Here is a 19316-nt window from a genome sequence, read left to right as displayed (position 1 = left end):
CGGAGTGACCTCCGGTGCAGCAGGAACTTCGGGTGGGACGACATCTTCCGTCTCACTTGAGCCTGGGAAGGGCAGTCCTAGTCAATTTTAAAAACATAAGGTGAGGAAAAGGTAGTAAGAGGTACCTGCCCAGTCTAGACCCACTTATAGGAGGCGATTCAGTGAAGAATTCCTCGAAGTCCTGCAGGTTGAAGGTCGAAGTAGGAAGAGCTGCCAAGCGACTCCGCTTTTCAGAAAGATTAGCCGATAGTTCGGTCCTCTCTTGTACCTCGGAGAAATCTGTTTCATGGATTTCATCGATCACAATCAGATTGCTCTCATGCTCCTTGATGTCTGACTCCAGATCTGACCTAGCTTTCTCGGTTTGAATGAAGCGGATGGCTCCTTGGATCAACTCCATCCCGCGTCCCTTAACCTCCTTTCTGGCTTTCGATGCCGACCTCGCCAACTCAGAATCACGCAATTTGGCGATCGCCTTATACTTCGCGTTAAGCTCAATAAGTTGGTTGTTCAGGGTATCAGCGGTTGATTCGGATTCGTGAAGCCTACCCTGAACACCAGAAAGCTCATCCTGGAGTTTGAAATTCTGGTCGTACTGGTCCTGCAGCTCCCCTTTTATCTTCACCAGCTCGGATGTTTGATTGTCGACCTTGTCCTCCAGATCGTGCTTGGAGCCGGTAGAAGAGCTTAGTTCGGCCTCAAGAGCAGAAAGTTTTTTCTTCCACGCGTCAATCTCCTTTTCCCGACCAAGGACCAGCCCCTCATAATGTTCAATCATGTCATTAAGTTCACCGTTAGCCTGCCATTATGCATGAAATCGGGATGGTGAGTCATTTCGATGAACGGCAGCATAATCGGAAAAATAAAGCGGAACTAACCCGGGATGAATGATGAGCATGAAGCAAATAGCGTTCACGAATCGCAGGGCGCCACTTGTCGAAGTCTGGCAAGATCTAACCCGATCGGGTCTTGAAGCATCGGAAAACGCTGCCTTCCTTCTCCATAGCTAAGAAGGAAGAAGAGTTGTAAAAATCGGAATCTGAATAGAGACAAAAACTTTTAAGACTGTGTAAACCACCAAACCTGAAAGCGATTTGACTTGAGGGACAAGAGCAGGCTTTAACCTCGAGGAAGCATCTCGAGATTCAGAATCTCCCTTTTTTGGAGATGCGCTCCGGGCAGTCTTTTCACTGTCGGGCTGGGAAGAGGAAGACATATCAACCGGTCGTGGAGGACCCATTGGTTCAGTAGGATGGGATGATCGAGGTGAACGGTCAGTCCGGGCCCTTGACTTTTCCCTTCGCGGGGAAGAATCACTACGAGAGGACTTGTCTCTCTTCCGGCGAACCAAGTTCTTAAGTGGTTCGTTGCTAAAATCATCTCGGGGAGGACGAGGTGAATCACAACGAGGAGATCGGTCCCTCCGAGGAGAACGTGAGTCACGACGATCGCGACGAGGAGTTAATCTGAAAGAAGCAACGGATCTGGCTCCTTCGGTGCTGCCATCATCAACCAGCAGGGTCCTACTGTAGTCCTTCTTATCTATAGAAGTCGCGAGAAACTTTTTCTTCTCCTCGCAAGCCTCAGCCATCGGCTTGGAAAGCACCTTACGCTTGGCCGCAAGGGCCCGAGATGACATCCCCTGAGTTGAGGGAGGAGGCAGAAGTTGGTGAAGTTGACCCGGTGGACTCATCCTGAGTCTGTGGTTAGCTTCTAGGAATCGTTCAAGAGTGAAAGAATTCCAAAGGGTTTCCCCTTCGAGAATTATTTTGAAGAATTTGATGAACTCTTCAGATGGGAGAGTGGAAGCGACGAAAGCTGCGAAATGAAACAACGGTTTCAGTCAATAAAGATAATAAAACAACCGGAAAAGATGTATGCGACCTAATTTCTACCAGGTTTCGCGGACCACTTCGATGGGAGTAAATCTGATAGACTTCCAATCGAAGCAGGGGTTTTCTTAATCAGGAACCAAGGGTGATGCCAATTTTCATCCTTGTTTGGAAGATGTGAAATGACGTTCTTGTTAGCATTAGGGTATGCCGAGAAATATCCTGTCTTCTTCGATGAACTTCTCACGCTTAGAAGCTCATTCAACTCGGGGACCCCTATAATGTATCCGGCTTCCGCCGCTATTGTTATAATTCCAAGTATGGTTCGGAGAAGATTGGGGGTTAATTGAGGAAGAGCGATCTCGAGAACCGCCAAGTACCGAACCAGGGCTTCGGGAAGCGGGAAGGTTAATCCGCAACCCTTGAAATAAATCTCGTACACACAGAAGTAACCATCGCGATGGCTTTCTGGGGATTCTGTGGGATCGGCTATCTGCGCCTCCGCCATAATTCCCGGTAGAATTCGGCAGAGCTCCCTCAATCGTTCGAGAGATTGAAGGGTGCAGGTGGTTCTGTAGTGCGGACCAGCAATATCATTAGGGCGGGTGCACTCGTCATTACTAGAACGCCTTTCATCGAAAGACGGAGACTCGGGTCTATCGGAATCAGAAGTCATTCGGAGGAATGAAAAATTCAAGTTTCGGCAAAGAGAAAATCGGCGAGGAAAGAGAAGAGAGGAGTTTCGATTAAAGCATAAAAGTAGAAAATGATGATGAAAAGAAGTTATCTTACACAAACTAAATGATGGAACCGCCTCGGAAGTTGTGTGGAGAGTGGGAAGGTTTTTTCCCATTTTAATAGTAATTAATCAATATACGGTCATAATGATGACAGATGTCACTCGGTTAAAAAATGGCTAGTGCCGAAATTAAAGGAGTGATGAGATTTTCGGCGGGAAATCAGAAAGATTCTCGAGCGCAATCTTTGGTCACTTGAGCATTTAAAGTCCTCCGAATTGGAATAGCACTTCGAAGAACTTGGGGGGCTAATTGTTGGTGTCGGATCCCGCACCAGAAGCCCGAGACCAACCAAAGATTGCCACGTAGTCAAGATAATGGCCCATAAAGGATAAAGCCCATTGGACCCGTGAGACGAAGGAACGGTCGTAGTGGCTATCACCACTTCGAGAATCGGAAGTGACTGCACTTCGACATGAGTTCGGTGTAGAAGACACGGGTAAGTCGGTTCAAGAACACTTGGGGCAAAAGGCGAGGCCCATGAAGATCAGAGTCAACTCAATTCAAACGTTAAGCATTAAAGTCAAAGATCAAAACGGACGCATTTAAGAGAGAATAATTGTATTTAATTAGCCATTTAAATGTCGTTTTTCTATGTATAAATATAGAGGCCAATGGCCATGTAAAGGGGACCTTTTTCTTCGAAGCAAGAAATACTATAGCAATTTTTGTAGCAATTCATAAGCTTTTTACATTCTTATTTTTTGTCCCTCAAGAATAATCTTCCCTATTAACAAAAATACTTGAGTGTGTGAATCCGACATCCACAAAACCAAACCCATAACCTCCATCCGACGATTCTTCAATCTATGCCTCAAATCGATCCAAGCTTAACCTTAATTCCAGGCTTATTCAACGATTTCGCGAAACTAATTCTCTCCTTCGTCCCTTACCCTCACATCTCTCGCATCAAATCGACCTATAAATCATGGTAAGCTTTTCTCTGTTCCAAAACCCCAATTTCACTCCGCCATAACCGAAGCAACAACAACATCAATAATCTCTCGAATCTCCTTTGTATCTTCCCTCAGGATCCTTTGATTTCGCCTCATTTTCTCTTCAATCCAGTGACTCTCTCTAAGGGAGATCGCTTGCTTCCTTTCTCTTCAATGAAGTAAAAAAAAAAATTAAAGAAAAAATTAAAAACATTTGAAAATAGACGAAGGGAGGCATCAAACCAAGTTCACTAGGGTAGTCTTCCAAAGTTTAACCACCTGACTACGACGATATATTCGTGAAGTTTTGAAAAGAGATTGTATATATATACGTAAACACCATGGGTTAAGTTTTAACTGCAGTTAGTGTTTCCGTTAGCAAAGTTAACAGTCGTTAACTCGAAGGTACAATTTTACCAATTTTTAAAAAACGAAGGTTTTAAAAGGCAACCGAAATTAACTAAGATATTTTTTTTTCAAATTTAATACTACATGAATTAAACGGCCAAAAAAAAATTAGATGGCAGTTTTTTCGGGTTTTTTATCATTTTATTTTTGGTAGGAACAAGAACCACTTATTATTATTTCAGTTTTCTGATTTTTGGAGAATATAAAATCTTTTATATCCACCGTAAATTAAATTTTAATTATTTTGTTAAAAATTAAATCTTCATTGAAAAAATATTAAAATTTTACATTAGATTAAAAAAACTTAAATACTGGAGTTTTATTCAAATTTTAAAACCACACCGTCAATTTTGCCTTGTAAAATTCGGTGGATGAATCGTCAATCGTGTGCGTTCAATTTCTCCACCGCAACCGTGAACCGGCCCTCCCCGAACTTTGAATTCCAGTTTCCACCACCCGGCGCGTGAGTACTACCGCCGTCACTTTGATCCTCCTATGGCGTTCGAAGGACTCCCACCTCTAATCGCTGACCAGCTCCACTACTTACTCAATCACTCGCCTGATTCCATCAAGGTAACAACATCTCCAATTTCACGAGATTCAATCTTCGATCATCTTCTTCAAGGTCCTGGATTTTGATTCGCCGTAGAAAGTAGAAAGTTAGGGTTTCTAAGCGTAATTGACTGATTTGTTCTATGTAGATCGAAAATGTCTGGTCTGGTAACAAGATTAATCCCAAGATTCTCGATCGCTTTACTTTGGTGATACCTTATTGTCTAGAGACTATCAAATGTAAGTGTTTTCTTCGGGTAATTACGCAACGATTTTGTCGAAGCGGATCTTTGATTTCGTGTTCTTATTGTGGCAGGGGATGTTATTTACAATTCAGAGTATCCAGTGGATCCTCCTGATTTCGTATTCGGACCAGACGACGAAGATTTTATGCCGTGTAGTGCTATTGCTCCTGATGATGATCAGATATCATCATTGAAGAAGGCTTTGTCCCAGTGGGATAACGAGGACTCGACGCGGTTACTTGTTATCATTCAAGGATTGAGGTTTTTTCCTTTTTGCCATTGTCTGTTTTAAAATTTGACGCTTCTCTGGAGGTTCGTGCTTGGCTTAGTCGATATATTCTTTAGGGATCAATATGTGGCATACCAAAGAAGGCGTGTGGGCCAAGTTGATGATGATCGCGTGAAGTTTGAGATTAGCACCGTTTTAACTCGCAAGGTATCATGCTGGTCATTCTTTTTACATTAGGAATTATTATTAGTTTTATCCTGTCTTCTAGCTGCATTTACACCTTCAAGTGATGGAAAAAAGCAAAGTTGTGGTGTGATATTATTTGAGTAGCTAAGACCTTTCGAGAATATAGATTCTGTTTAATGTTAGGCTTGCCACTAAATGATGGGTTCATAAGTAGTTTTCTTTTTGGTTTGCAACTTTTTCCTTGGGAACAACTGGAACCACCATTTTAGTTAGAACTTCTCATTGTTCTCTATGTTAATGTTTTTCTTGTTCGCCCATTCTCAGGGAATTGAAATGCAAATGGCTTCAGGAGTTGACAAGGTAATTATTGCTGTCAAGACTCTTGATCATTTCTCTGTGAAGTCAGACACCTTGGATGCATTTGACTATCTGTGACCTTTAATTTTTAGTGTAGCCAGAGGAAGTCAAGTTTGCAGTACCTCTTGTGATGGATATGAACATAAACAAAATGGTAGCGGGCTGTCCTTGGAAGCATCAGCAGAAGATTTATCTTCAGGTTTTCTTTTAGTTCCCTAAAAGTTTCCTTTTTCCTATTATTTAGTCTTTTTTACCCTCTAGCATCTTCTTGATAAACTGGTTACGGGTGCAGGTAGTATACCCGATTCTTCGAAAATATGAATCTGCACCTTCGACACCTCGTTTGAAATTAGTATCATCTTCTGATTTAAAAGCTCTATTCTCTGTTGAGGATGTTAAACTTCCTCCATGGATGGACGGGATGTAAGTTACATGCCATACACAGTTCACGTTACCTGCAAACAATACATGTATTAATCGTATATTTCTATTTCAAAGGTGCTTGGCTGAATATCTTCCTCATCTCGAAGAAACTCTTGAGAGACAAGTCAGTTCAACTAAATCTTCCTTCTTACATTTTCAAAAATGTATTTAGTTTGTGGGTATGAGTGCCTTATTAGCTTAGTTTCTAGATGGAGGAAGCTGTTTCTGCAATTGATTTAAGGAGGAGTTTTATTGAGACTTTGACTCTTTTTCTTGGAAGACCTCTTGAAGCTGATCCTGTAAGCATTTCTTCGCACGCCTTGACATAAGTTTATAAATGTTTCCAAGCTGCTTAACTTTCTTTTTTTCTTGCTAGACCTTTTGCCGTAAGGCTACATTCCTTACTGCCTCTGGACAATTTACTTTCATGGTAATTCCATCACTATTCAAGCCTTATTTATTTTTATTTTTTATACTCCAAAATGGATTTTGATTCAATTGCATTTAATCATGTTGAAACTTGTCTTCTAGAGAACTCTCAGTTTCAGAATAAATACACTAAAACCTCTATAAATTAATAATATTGGAACCTATGTATTTTACTAAATTTTATTAATTTATCGTGTTTATTAATTTACGTAGGTGATATTTAGGCCAAAATATCAATTTACGGCTGGAGAAAATTATTAATTTAACGAAGTATTAATTTATCGAGTATTAATTTATATAGGTTTTAGCTGTGGATAATTGGGTTTTTGGCTTTGATGTAGGTTCATTTCTTCTTTTCAACTCAATTTCCGAAGCAGCAACCAACCCTAATGCTTCAGAGTTGTCAGGTATCAAAACTATTTGTAAACAAACCAAATAGAAGGCTTCAGGATTCTCTTTATTTCTTTAGGTATAAAGAAATGACAAGTTTTCTGTATGCAGCATTTAAACCAATCGAGCGTGCCGGTAAAATCAAACCTCTTCACTGAGTACCCATGGAGTCCAAGATGGGAAGTGGGGCGCATGGCTGAGAGACTGTGGTTAGTCTCTTTGGACTCTTTCTTAGATGTCTCATTAACTAGTTCTCCTTCTTAACATTTAAAAGTTTACTTTTTGCAGTGACTTCCTGACCGACGAGACTGTCAACTTCAAAAAATATTGTAACGAAGCTCTACTCCAACATTAGTGTATCTATATTTAAAGTTAGTTTTGTCTAAATTTTGTGTAACACTCCTCTTGCTATTTAAACTGAAATGGAGTACTGTTATGCTTTAAGGAGAATACAATTATAAGCATTTCTTCTTGATTTCAACAAGTTTTTTCTTGGCTATAGGATTCATTGGCTCTTTTTTTTTTTTTTTTTTTTTTTTTTCTTTGTCACGGAGGATTCATTGGCTCTGTTTGCTTTTACATGTCATAAAAGTTTCGAATTTTACATGACTTCAATAGGATATTAAGAAAAGAGAAGGAAGGGAATGAGTGGGTTTGAAGAGTTTTAAAGTTCTCTAGAATTAAGTCCTAGGCTTTCTGTTACTTCTATCTATATGTAATATGTTCATCAACCGGGCCTTGTCGCCTAGTGGTAAAGGGGTCACAGCTGTGACTTCCGCCACCAGGGTTCGAGGCACGGCCACTGGCAGGTTTACATAGTTCTTAGGTGGAATAGATTATTTATGCTTTGAATATATGATGTGGGAAAAGCGGATTAAACTGCTAACAGACGAAACCACTCTATTTTTGAAGAGGACAACAAACCATCGCAGACTAAGTTTATCTCTACGTAAAAGCAGTTTATAGTTAGTCCGCCGCGGATTTGTTCTATTTTTTTCAATCCGCACTACAACGGATTATAGTTTATGAATGGTAAACAAAAACGGTCCAAACCGCAAATGGATTTGTCCGCTCTAACCGCCGCAACCATTTGAACCCTTAGACGATTCAACATTATTAAGTCAGTGGGGATCAAACTAGGTATTATAATCGCGGTCTCTCTTTTGATGGTTTTGTTGGAATTTTGTACTGACTTCAGACTTTTATAGCGTCTGAAAATCTAGAAATTCCCTTTTGTTTTTAAAAGTAAGTTTTTGTAATTTGTAGTGAATGGACTCAATGTTGATTCCGACTTTGTCTCTCTTCTTCTACCTGAATTTGTTGTAGATCTCTCTAGTTAAACATCTTGTGTCATGACTCCTAACTATTGTGTTTTCAATGCGTTCATGGGTTTTATGCGACTTTTATGATCCCGACTGTACTTTCTCTTTGTTAGGTTAATTAGGAAAAAAAAACAGATATGATTGGTTATAATTATGGTAGTCGATTTGACTTTAAAACTTTAGCTATTGGCTATGAAATGGAAAACATACTAATGTGAATGTCTTTGCTTCTTCTAACTATAACGAACATATGGCCTTTGATCCTACTTAATAAATTGACATTTTTAGAAAACAAAAAGGCTAGTAAGCAGTAAAAGTACATGCAAGCAATGAACTTGAAGGAGAAAACTATAGAATCTATTAAAAAGAGAAATCTTTTGTTTTTGATTAAGGTTAAAAACGTGCCTTTGATGGTTCCATGAGACCATGACTGCATCTAAGACTGCTTCAAAGCAAACATAGAGATGATCAAACTTCCACTTTCTGAAAATGGCCTTAGAATAGATGTAAGGAACTCCACTTAAGATATCTCAGACTTTAGCAAATGAGTTTTGTAACTGGCTTTCTTTTCACCTATAAGTTTTGTCTTCATTTTCCCACATTGGTCAACAGTAATAATCATAATGCACCTCTTCTTAATTTCATCAATCATATCTTCTAATGTATTTTTAAGATATACTATCAGCCTTTCTTTCAAACAACTATGCAATTGATGAAATCTTCAAGAAAGTAAATTGATACTAAATTTTTGTTCTTCTTTTGGCCAACATATTTTCTTATATCTAATGGGTTTCAAACACAATATTTGAAGCCCACGATTTCTTTAAAGAATATACCACACATTTCAAAAAAAAACAAAAAACAAAAAACAAACTTTTTCCTCACATCGCAATAACAAAAAGAAATAAGTTTTAAAAGGCTAAAGCAAAACATTCGAACTTTAGAATTTAGTACTTTTTCTTAGTTGCACGATAAGGTTGATTGTTCCACCTCCTTCTTATCATCTTCAATAATTCCAATTTAGAAAAAATATAATTTATAATTTTATTTCGGAAGATAAGCAAAATCGAGTACGAAGAACCGCATAATCAAATTAGAACTGATTTACGGGTTTCAATCATCTTGGATTTAAATAAGAACGAAATCGATTCTCATATAAATCAAATTGGTTTATTTTTCTTTGAACCCAACTTAATTTGGTGATTTTAAGGTGTTTTTCATTTTGTTTAGAAGTCCACCAATATTCATTTTGTTTTAACTAACATGGTTCTAAAATACATTGCTTAACTCAAAACTGATTTTTTTTTTATCAAATGAAATTATTGAGTTTTTTTTTTTTTGTTTTATTCTACAAAGAATTTACCACTCAAAATCAATATACCATTTGATAAAAAAAAAAAAAAAAATCATACCATAAACCCTAGAAGACCAAACACTCTTTTCAATATATGAACAGTCCAAAATAAAATGAAAACAGAACAAAGTTTTGTAGTGTAGCAGCAGTTACAGGCTCCTATGGAATCTCTGAGTCACGTCGGCATTGGTCTCTTCCCGTTCCAATTATGCCGACTTCCACCGGCGACGACAAAGCTCCGACGTAGCCACAACACCTCCACTACGATCTGCTCCGCCAGCAAATGGGCCGACCGTCTTCTCTCCGACTTCAATTTCACCTCCGATTCCTCCTCCTCCTCCTTCGCCACCGCCACCGCCACTCTCGTCTCTCCACCACCATCTATCGATCGTCCCGAACGCCACATTCCCATTCCCATCGATTTCTACCAAGTATTAGGAGCTCAGACGCATTTCTTAACTGATGGAATCAGAAGATCATTCGAAGCTAGGGTTTCGAAACCGCCGCAATTCGGGTTTAGCGACGATGCTTTAATCAGCAGGAGACAGATTCTTCAAGCTGCTTGTGAAACTCTGTCGAATCCTCGGTCTAGAAGAGAGTACAATGAAGGTCTTGTTGATGATGAAGAAGCTACAGTCATCACTGATGTTCCTTGGGAAAAGGTAATTTCAATTTCGATTCGGAGTAATCTTTCTTTGTTCGATTCATGAAATGGATAAAGGAAGGAACTTTATCTGCTGAAGGTTCCTGGTGCTCTCTGTGTATTGCAAGAAGCTGGTGAGACTGAGGTTGTTCTTCGGGTTGGAGAAGCTCTGCTTAAGGAGAGGTTGCCTAAGTCGTTTAAGCAGGATGTTGTTTTAGTTATGGCGCTTGCGTTTCTCGATATCTCGAGGGATGCTATGGCTTTGGATCCACCTGATTTTATTACTGGTTATGAGTTTGTTGAGGAAGCTTTGAAGCTTTTGCAGGTAGTTGGACTTGTTTTGGGATAGTTTGCTGTATTGGTTGCATTGGCCTTGTAAGAATTCTCTGGATTTGATACTTTGTTTTTGAGTCTTGTGCAGGAGGAAGGAGCAAGTAGCCTTGCTCCGGATTTACGTGCACAAATTGATGAGACTTTGGAAGAGATTACTCCGCGTTATGTATTGGAGCTTCTTGGCTTACCGCTTGGTGATGATTATGCAGCGAAAAGACTAAATGGTTTAAGCGGTGTGCGAAATATTTTATGGTCTGTTGGAGGAGGTGGAGCATCAGCTCTTGTTGGGGGTTTGACCCGAGAAAAATTTATGAATGAGGCGTTTTTACGAATGACAGCTGCTGAGCAGGTATACAATTTAGATACTTTTCTTATTTCTTTAGCATGATTTAACTTTAGGTTTCTCCTTCTAATGTATGTTGTCTGGTAGGTTGATCTTTTTGTAGCTACGCCCAGCAATATTCCAGCAGAGTCATTTGAAGTTTACGAAGTTGCACTTGCGCTTGTGGCTCAGGCTTTTATTGGTAAGAAACCACATCTTTTGCAGGATGCTGATAAGCAATTCCAGCAACTTCAGCAGGCTAAAGTAATGGCTATGGAGATTCCTGCGATGTTGTATGATACACGGAATAATTGGGAGATAGACTTTGGTCTAGAAAGGGGACTCTGTGCACTGCTTATAGGCAAAGTTGATGAATGCCGTACTTGGTTGGGCTTAGACAGTGAGGATTCACAATATAGGAATCCAGCTATTGTGGAGTTTGTCTTGGAGAATTCAAATCTTGATGACAATGATGATCTCCCTGGGCTATGCAAATTGTTGGAAACCTGGTTGGCGGGGGTTGTCTTTCCTAGGTTCAGAGACACCAAAGATAACAATTTTAAACTTGGGGACTATTATGATGATCCCATGGTTTTGAATTACTTGGAAAGAGTGGAGGTAGTTCAGGGTTCTCCTTTAGCTGCTGCTGCAGCCATGGCAAGGATTGGAGCCGAGCATGTGAAGGCTAGTGCTATGCAGGCACTGCAGAAAGTTTTTCCTTCTCGCTATGCAGATAGAACCTCAGCTGAACCCAAGGATGCACAAGAGACGGTGCTTAGAGTAGATCATGTTGGTAACAATGTAGGCCATGATGGTGAGCCTGCCGTCTTTAATGCAGAAGCTGAAAGACCCTCTGAGAACTTTGAAACTAATGATTATGCAATTCGAGCTGGGGTCTCAAAGAGTAGCGTTGATGCAATTAATGTTAACATGTCTGTTGCTGATATGTTAAAGGAGGCAAGTGTGAAGATCCTAGCTGCTGGTGTGGCTATTGGAATGATTTCACTGTTTAGCCAGAAGTATTTGCCTATCAAAAGCAGCTCATCTTTTCAACGCAAGGATATGGCTTCTTCTATGGAATCTGACATTGCTACCATAGGTATGATTAAATTATGCAGTTATCATATAAGTTCATTTCTCAAAGTAAGCATGTTTGTGAGCTTAGAACATAGTTCCCATTGAATTTGTTCAAAATTATTCCAATTCCTTAACAGGAACTTCAATTACTTAATACATGTCCCGAAAGTTATACCAACAAGTTGCTGAGTAAATTTTCTCTACGTAAGCTGCTTGAATTTATGATCATACTGTAGACAGAAATGTAGATTTCACTCTCAACATATTGTGTTTAGGAAAACGTAGGATTAGAAATTATCTAAGTGTGGCTTTGTCCAACTTTTCTTTCCTTGAATTTTTTTTTTTTTTTCTGATTTAGGGTCAGTGAGAGCTGATGATTCAGAAGCACTTCCCAGAATGGATGCTAGGACTGCAGAGAGTATAGTATCCAAGTGGCAGAAGATTAAGTCTCAGGCTTTTGGGCATGATCACCGCATAGACATGTTACCAGAGGTATGGGAATAAATCCACAATTTCAGTCAATTGTATGAAAACTGTTGACCTGATTGGAAATCTGTCTGGTGCCTTTCATGACTCTGGTTATTTATAGGTTTTGGATGGGCGAATGCTGAAGATTTGGACTGACAGAGCAGTGGAAACTGCGCAGCTTGGGCTGGTTTATGATTATACACTGTTGAAACTATCTGTTGACAGTGTGACAGTCTCAGCAGATGGAACCCGTGCTCTGGTGGAAGCAACTCTGGAGGAGTCTGCTTGTCTATCTGATTTGGTTCATCCAGAAAACAATGCTACAGATGTTAGAACCTACACAACAAGATACGAAGTCTTCTGGTCCAAGTCAGGGTGGAAAATCACTGAGGGATCTGTTCTTGCATCATAATATGCTCATATGTAGCATACCTGAGCTTGCGAAATTCTCTTTGTTTTGTAAATTCTCTCTCTAAATTAGTGTTTATAAACGAACACAAATAAAATTAACGTTCTTGGCACACCCTCATCCTTGATCTAAACTATAACATAAGGGCTACAATTTGGGATTCTTTCGCAATCAGGTACAAGCAGAATTTGACTTTTCTTACATTCAAGCCTTTCACAACTTAAACGATCAGTTGGAGACTTCTGTTTTATAATTGTGCTCTGGTTATCATCTGGTCAAGCGTATACCAGAGAATGATTTGGTAAATCTCCAGCCAGATGATTTTACGTTCTCGGTTCTAGGTAACAAGCTGAGGCCAAACATTTCCTTTGGCATCCGACTTGGCTCAACAAATCCAAGCAGCTTAGCCACAAGAGAAGCACTTTCTTTTATGTGTTCCATATCTTGGGTGTTGGTCCACAGCTTGTGCGCCACCTGCAGGCTTCTCTGCTTTGAGTTCACCTCCACTCCCCATTTTTGGTAAAGCTCTATTCTTTGGCTCCATGGAAACTTCTTTGGTAATTGTTTGGAAAGCCATTCCTTCTCGCGTGTGAGTGCCTTCACTGTTTGTATCCTGATTACCCAAGGAACTGGTTAGCATAGTACTTATGCGTATATGATTGATATTCATGAGACTCGTTAAAAAGGTGTTGCAGAAAAAGACCTTGATGCTTCCATGTCATTAGATATCGTCTGCTTCAGAAAAGATAGCCTTCTAAGTTCGACTTCCATATAAACATAGTCGGAAGGATCACCTTTGAAGAGCAAGAAGAAGTAGGTTCTATGAACCAGTGGTACATTGCAAACCGCCCAAAGCTCTATTATTTGCCTTTGCTGCCTCTCAAAGTCTGAAGAAATGCTTGAATATTGTCCATTAGCAGCTACCTGTAGTTTCTCCTGGGAAGCCTCTGTGGAATCTGTTTCCTTAGGTTTTGATTCTTCTACCTGTTATTTGTGATCATCCAAACTATTGAGAAAGGATGCAAGTTTTTGTCTTTCAAAGAGAATAAAAATTTTGGCTTACCGAATCATCGGCCTGCTCTCTCTCTGATTGATTATTGGTGGCATCTGTGGTTTCCTGAGGATTTGGCAATGCATTCTCGTTTCCTCTAATGCTATTTGCAGGGCTGTCCGGTCTGATCTCCAATCTTTCGGTTCTTGTGGGGGCATATGGAATCCCATAATCTAGCTCCGGTGTCGAGTCAATTGAGTGATGCTTCTTTGCCATTTCTTCAAGCCCTGCTACAAATTCACGGAAGCTATTACCCATCTCAGGATCATAGTCTTTCAGGCTACGTGTATCGATAGAGGTAGAACTCCCCGAATCAAAGGAAATGCTTGAAGTGTTGGGTCTTCCAGGTGAAGCTTTTGTCTGCATAACCCTCCAGGCAGGTGATGTATTGTTATTGCCTTCCAAATTCTCAAACCAATGAGGAGATCTAACACTCAAGAGATTCTCTCTGCAACTTCGGCTTCTTTTGGTAGTAAAACATTCTGGGCTCATATATTCTCTTCTGAAGGAGGGTGACTGTTGTTGTTCTGCTGTGTGCATGCTCATAAGGTATTCAATTTTCTTCTGCATCTCCTTAACTTTTTCTTTCAAAGCCATGTAAGTGTCGTTGTCATTATCATCTGTCCCAATATTTTTGCAGACAGATGATTCGTTACAATCTTTATCAGCCTCTTGTTGCTGTTTTCTCTCCCACTTATCTCCAGATGTCGCATCCTCATCTAACTTAGTATCATTGGGTGTTAACTCCACTTCGACTGTGGCTTCTGATTGGTTATTAATAGGGAGTGAATTCAATTCACAGTCTTCCGTTGATTGCTGTTCTGACTGAGCATTTTCTTCTTTATTTAAGCATTGCTCAGCTTGCTTTGTGGAAGGACTCATTTTCCTTTCTTCATTCTTCATTTCTTCGTCTTCTTTCACAGATTCCTGTGATTCTTCAGCTTCAACTGATGGGTCCATCTCCAAATCCGAATTCTTAAAAGTTAGCTCATATGTCTCAGGCTTAGCATTCCCACACAACTCTACATCTATTGTTTTCAAAGATAAGTTAACATTTTCCGTTTCTGTAGGTGTGCTAATCTCTATGTCTTCATTCTCGGCTTTCTCATTACCTATAGAAGAGTTAAAGCTCTGTTCGTATTCCAGAGCTGATAAGGGTTCTTCCTTTCTACGTGTGCTAATAATCTCCATGACTTCATTCTCGGCTTTCTCATCACCTGTAGAAGAGTTATAGCTTTGTTCGTGTTCCGGAGCTGATAAAATTTCTTCCTTTCTTGGTGAGTCAACAGTTTCCTTTTCACTTTCTGAAGGTGTTCTAATCTCCATGTCTTCTTCATTCTCGGCTTTCTCTTCACCTGTAGAAGAGTTATAGCTTATTTCGTATTCCAGAGCTGATAGAGTTTCTTCGATTCCAGGTGTGCTAATCTCCATGTCTTCATTCTCGGTTTTGTCATTACCTGTAGAAGAGTTATAGCTTTGTTCGTATTCTAGAGCTAATAAACTTTCTTCCTTTCTAGGTGAGAGAACCTCAGAGATAGCTCTCTTATCAACAATGAATTCTAATAAGTCATGGATTTCAACTGTTGCTGGTTGTCTAATACTCTGCTCAGCTTCAGGTTCAATGCATCTAACTTCTTTGCATGCATCTTCAAGTCTTTCGTCGGTTATTTGAACCAACTCCTCCCAGCCATCATACAGGTTATGCCTCGAAAATTGGGGGGTTTTATCATCTAGCAGGAAATCATCTTCTTCAGAATTTTCCAAAAACTCAAAGTTCCTCTCGGTTAAATTATTGATGATACTAGGTTCTCCAAGATCTGTTGAATCATAGCTTCTTCTTCGGAAATCGGCATCAAAATCCATGGAGCTAAACATGGATTGTTCGTCCATCCTAGAAGACCGCTCTTCTGCTGTTGATTTAAGTAAATTCTCCACCTGGGATTGAGCTACATCACGTTGCCATTTTAATTCTTTCATTTGTTCCTCCATCTGCAGTTTGTGGTCAAAAGTTTAAAAAATTAAGTAGATATTTTAGTGGAAAAAGGAGAGCAATGTAAAAAAGAAGCATTCAAGAGAGTGTAATCACTTTTGCAATCACTTCCTCTTTCTGTTTCAGCAAAGAATAGAAGTCAGAGTCTCCAGAAGCAGATCCTAGATTCTTCAACTCATTCTCCATTCGAGCCAGTTCTCTTTGCAATTGCCTCACCAAAGCCTTCTCAGACACAACCAGATTGACCTGAGCATTTGTCGTAACCTCTTTAGCGCAGATTGCAAAGAGAAGGGTGTTTCTCGACTGTTCAACATGACTACGTGCAGGGCTCATTGTGCATATGATAGCTGTTCTCGCATTTCCTCCCAAAGAGTTCTGAAGGATCCGAGTTAGCTTTGAGTCTCGATACGGTATGTGCCCGTTTTTACCTTTACTGCACTTCAAAATAATTACACTGTCTGTTAAAACACTACTTCGTTGATATAACATGATTTTACTATGTCATGTAATCGAACCTTAGTTTGCGGATGACTGTTCCAAGAGTAAGTAAACTCCTGTTTATATGACAACCTTCTTTCAATCTTGTACCAGCAGATAAAGTCTGAGAAGCTCGTTCACTTCCAGCCAGATCAATGAAGCACTTGAGAGGCAAAGAATCAAAAACACATTTCAGCAGAAAAAGAAAAAGGTAGAAAGCTTAATCAATAAACCAAACTACTCATTGTAATTGTACAATACCACGGACGCTGAAAGAGTGCTTGAGCTATCAGGAGAATATTCTCGACCAGTGCTTTCAATTGTCTGTAGGAAATGCATCGTTTAGCATAGCGAGAATGAAAAGTCAGAATCGAAGAAAAAAGGATGGATTAACTGAGTACGTACCAGCCGGAGTATTTGATGTGATCTAGAGCTAACTTCATTCAGGGAGGTCTCTCCAATCTTCCTCTGAGCTGCAACAACACTGATACATTAGTTAACATTCAACTAAATTCATATATATGTAAGCCCGGCGTGTTACTCACTTTCACAGACTGTAAGAAGTTCCTCCAGATGTGATCTGTCTCGGATGGTCTCCTCAATAAGTTTCTCAACGACGGTCCCTCTCTGGTGAAGCAAGCGGATGGAAATGAGTGGGGTCTAACAAAATATGATAGAGAGTATAGCATAATATCGAAAAACAAGTGATGTGTACCTCTGGATCATCGAGAAGCCTCAGTTGATTATTATCCCCACTTAGGAGATCCCTCACAGCTTCATTGTAAATCTCAATTGCAGAGAATTTCAGAGTGAATTTGCGATCTGTATGCTGAAGAAAATGAAAAAGAAGAGTGGTTGTTTGGTACTTATGAAGGAAGAAATAAGAGACAGAGAGAGAAAGAGATGTCGATGCTGCAGAGTTTTTGTTCAAACCTTTTGAATGTAACAAAAAATGTCGTCCATTGCAAATTTAGTGATGCCACACATTGTGTATGTCTTCCCACTGCTTGTTTGTCCATATGCGAAAATGCTTGCTGCAAAACCAAATGTGTCAAACCAAATTCATTGGTACAAAGACAAATCAGATCGAAATATTGAAGGTCGGTTTTGGTTACAATTGATTCCGCCGAGAACACAAAGAGCAACCTCCTTAGCTCCATCTTCATAGACTTGTTTCGTGGGGGAATCGAATCCAAACACTTTATCTGTAAGATTTCAAAACTTGTTTTCTTAGCATCATTGTATTAACTCTACAATGGCTAATCTAGCTTTGAATATTTCTGAATATCTTACCAAATGTATAGGTCGAGGGGAAGAGAGACCTCTCAGGCAAATTATTATTGCAGATTATTGTTGTGTTGTTAACACATTCCCAATCGCATATATCATTCCTCGCCTTCTCCTTCTCGTTCTGCGGCCTTACCCTTACCGAAACCAATATCTTCTCCCCCTTTCCGCCACTCGCCATTTTCCAACCCTCTCTTTCTTCAATACATTCCTACCGGAATTGGTATCCCTTGCTTGAGAAGAGAAGAGAGAGAGAAAAAAACATTTAGATTGAGAAGAATAATGGATTTAAGAAAAGCATGAAGGGAAAAAGATACAATTAGAAGGCAAGGAAAAAAAACCAGTCGGGTAAATTCTAAAAATGGGTGAAAAGGCTTTATTGGGGTTTCTTCTTCCTCAAACAAACATCTATATATTCTCTAAACCCTAAAATAAGAATGTAGACAGATATAATCCTTGTACTCCTCAGCAAACCTATGACCTGTCTAAGCTCTTACACGAATGGCCAATACGATCAAAATACAGATTAGAGAAAATTGTATCCAATCAAATATTGAAAACCATAATTGCGTTGCCTTGTCAAACACATAACTGAAAGCATTGGTGGCATTTACCAAGAATCTACTTATATGTCTACAAATAAACAAACAAGATCGTATAAATTCATTGTTGATATGGAACAATTTACATATATATGATATATGAGTGACATACCAGCAGGGCCGGCCCATGGCTAAAGCCCATAAAGCAAGGGCTTTAGGCATCAAATAATTATAAGTAGATTTAAGGGCATCAATTTTTAAAATGTTACTGTGGTCTAGTGGTTAGTTTGAAGTCTTTTGTTGTACAGGTCACGGTTTCGAATCCCAAACATGTTAAAACTTATATTATTTTTTTATAACAGTTTTTTTAATGAGCCAAATTTTTTTTTGCTTTAGGCACTCAAATAGTTTGGGCCGGTACCAGAATATAAATTCATTGTCATGTAAGTGAATATGAAAAACAATACAAACACTTTATAAAGACATGAGAAAAATACAAAAGGAATTTCATTCTCATCAATAAAAACATCTCTCTATTGTTATTCTTCTTTTATCGTTTAACATTATTCCACAAATATAGTCCTAAATGCTATAATTATTAGTCTTTAAGTTGTACAACACTTTATAAGCATGTTCATGTAGAAATTCGGACCAATTTATAAAAATATTTATTACAAATTCAATCGCTATGTAAAATATTGAATTAAACCTAGATCATAATATTTTGAATATACCTGAAAAATCTGCAACAAAACAATTCAAGGTTATCTTAGCACTCTAATTGTCTTGCTTTATACATATATCCACACGCACACAGACAGAATCCAGACACAATATGTTAGTACCACCGAGCTTCCACCGACTATCTTTCGCTTTCACGAGATTTAGGGTTTTAAGTGTTTACTTGTCACACAATATTATGGTTTTGGGATATATGAGTTTTCTCTATTTGAACTCTCTGTTCTCGTCTATTTATGTCTCTCTCTATCTCCAAATCTATGCGATCATATCTATATATATACACGCATGTAACCCTAGCTAGACTTACCCACATTAATGTGGAATGGGCTTTTTCCAACTCCAAATTGGATCGGAACTTTTCCATATAACGTGAATATATATATATATATATATTAGGGGAGGTCCCCGCGCCCAGCGCGGGGTTGTATGTTGATTAAGACCAGAATTAGTAATCAATATTTAGGGTTATCAAGTTAGGGATATTTATTGATTTAATTTTTTCAAGAGTCTAATTTTT

General features: G+C 39.2%; 4 protein-coding genes and 1 long non-coding RNA gene across 15 annotated transcripts; 3 read left to right on the top strand and 2 right to left on the bottom strand.

Moving 5' to 3' along the window:
• Nucleotides 1-1817: 1817 nt before the first annotated feature.
• LOC110227700 (meiosis-specific protein ASY2-like) lies at nt 1818-2508 on the bottom strand. Its single transcript, XM_021022976.1, has one exon. It carries the CDS (start codon nt 2506-2508, stop codon nt 1885-1887), a length of 624 nt encoding a protein of 207 aa, XP_020878635.1. The 3' UTR covers nt 1818-1884.
• Nucleotides 2509-4308: 1800 nt separating this feature from the next.
• Nucleotides 4309-7267, top strand: LOC9301589 (BRCA1-A complex subunit BRE). Its single transcript, XM_002865469.2, has 13 exons — nt 4309-4545; nt 4674-4764; nt 4841-5030; nt 5115-5205; nt 5509-5544; nt 5639-5740; nt 5834-5964; nt 6040-6088; nt 6174-6263; nt 6341-6394; nt 6735-6800; nt 6895-6992; nt 7072-7267. Exons 1-13 carry the CDS (start codon nt 4468-4470, stop codon nt 7136-7138), a joined length of 1143 nt encoding a protein of 380 aa, XP_002865515.1. The 5' UTR covers nt 4309-4467; the 3' UTR covers nt 7139-7267.
• Nucleotides 7268-9518: 2251 nt separating this feature from the next.
• LOC9299854 (protein ACCUMULATION AND REPLICATION OF CHLOROPLASTS 6, chloroplastic) lies at nt 9519-12906 on the top strand. Its single transcript, XM_021028177.1, has 6 exons — nt 9519-10121; nt 10203-10427; nt 10524-10784; nt 10866-11856; nt 12193-12326; nt 12424-12906. Exons 1-6 carry the CDS (start codon nt 9621-9623, stop codon nt 12712-12714), a joined length of 2403 nt encoding a protein of 800 aa, XP_020883836.1. The 5' UTR covers nt 9519-9620; the 3' UTR covers nt 12715-12906.
• Nucleotides 12770-18097, bottom strand: LOC9301588 (kinesin-like protein KIN-7J). The gene is made up of 13 exons (XM_021028188.1): nt 17523-18097; nt 17345-17434; nt 17163-17263; nt 16945-17058; nt 16775-16856; nt 16635-16702; nt 16491-16553; nt 16268-16392; nt 15849-16185; nt 15118-15751; nt 13775-14979; nt 13415-13695; nt 12770-13324 (listed from the first exon to the last, which is right to left on the bottom strand). The coding sequence occupies exons 1-13, from the start codon at nt 17695-17697 to the stop codon at nt 12979-12981; spliced, it is 3621 nt and encodes a 1206-aa protein (XP_020883847.1). The 5' UTR covers nt 17698-18097; the 3' UTR covers nt 12770-12978.
• LOC110229125 lies at nt 13588-17213 on the top strand. 11 transcript variants are annotated; one of them, XR_002332562.1, is made up of 10 exons: nt 13588-13679; nt 13876-14142; nt 14236-14311; nt 14686-15039; nt 15124-15177; nt 15280-15460; nt 15568-15684; nt 15879-16162; nt 16347-16440; nt 16560-17213. It is a non-coding gene; the product is annotated as an uncharacterized LOC110229125 (long non-coding RNA). The 11 variants fall into 11 exon arrangements; XR_002332564.1 differs by lacking the exons at nt 13588-13679; nt 13876-14142 and having other exon boundaries at nt 14222-14311; nt 14686-14744; nt 14833-15039; XR_002332573.1 differs by lacking the exons at nt 13588-13679; nt 13876-14142 and having other exon boundaries at nt 14222-14311; nt 15127-15177; nt 15379-15460.
• Nucleotides 18098-19316: the final 1219 nt, after the last annotated feature.

Source organism: Arabidopsis lyrata (assembly GCF_000004255.2).
Source record: "Arabidopsis lyrata subsp. lyrata unplaced genomic scaffold ARALYscaffold_8, whole genome shotgun sequence".
NCBI classification, from domain to species: Eukaryota; Viridiplantae; Streptophyta; class Magnoliopsida; order Brassicales; family Brassicaceae; genus Arabidopsis; species Arabidopsis lyrata.
The sequence above is the reverse complement of the archived record's forward strand: the minus strand, read 5'-3'. Positions and strand labels throughout refer to the sequence as shown.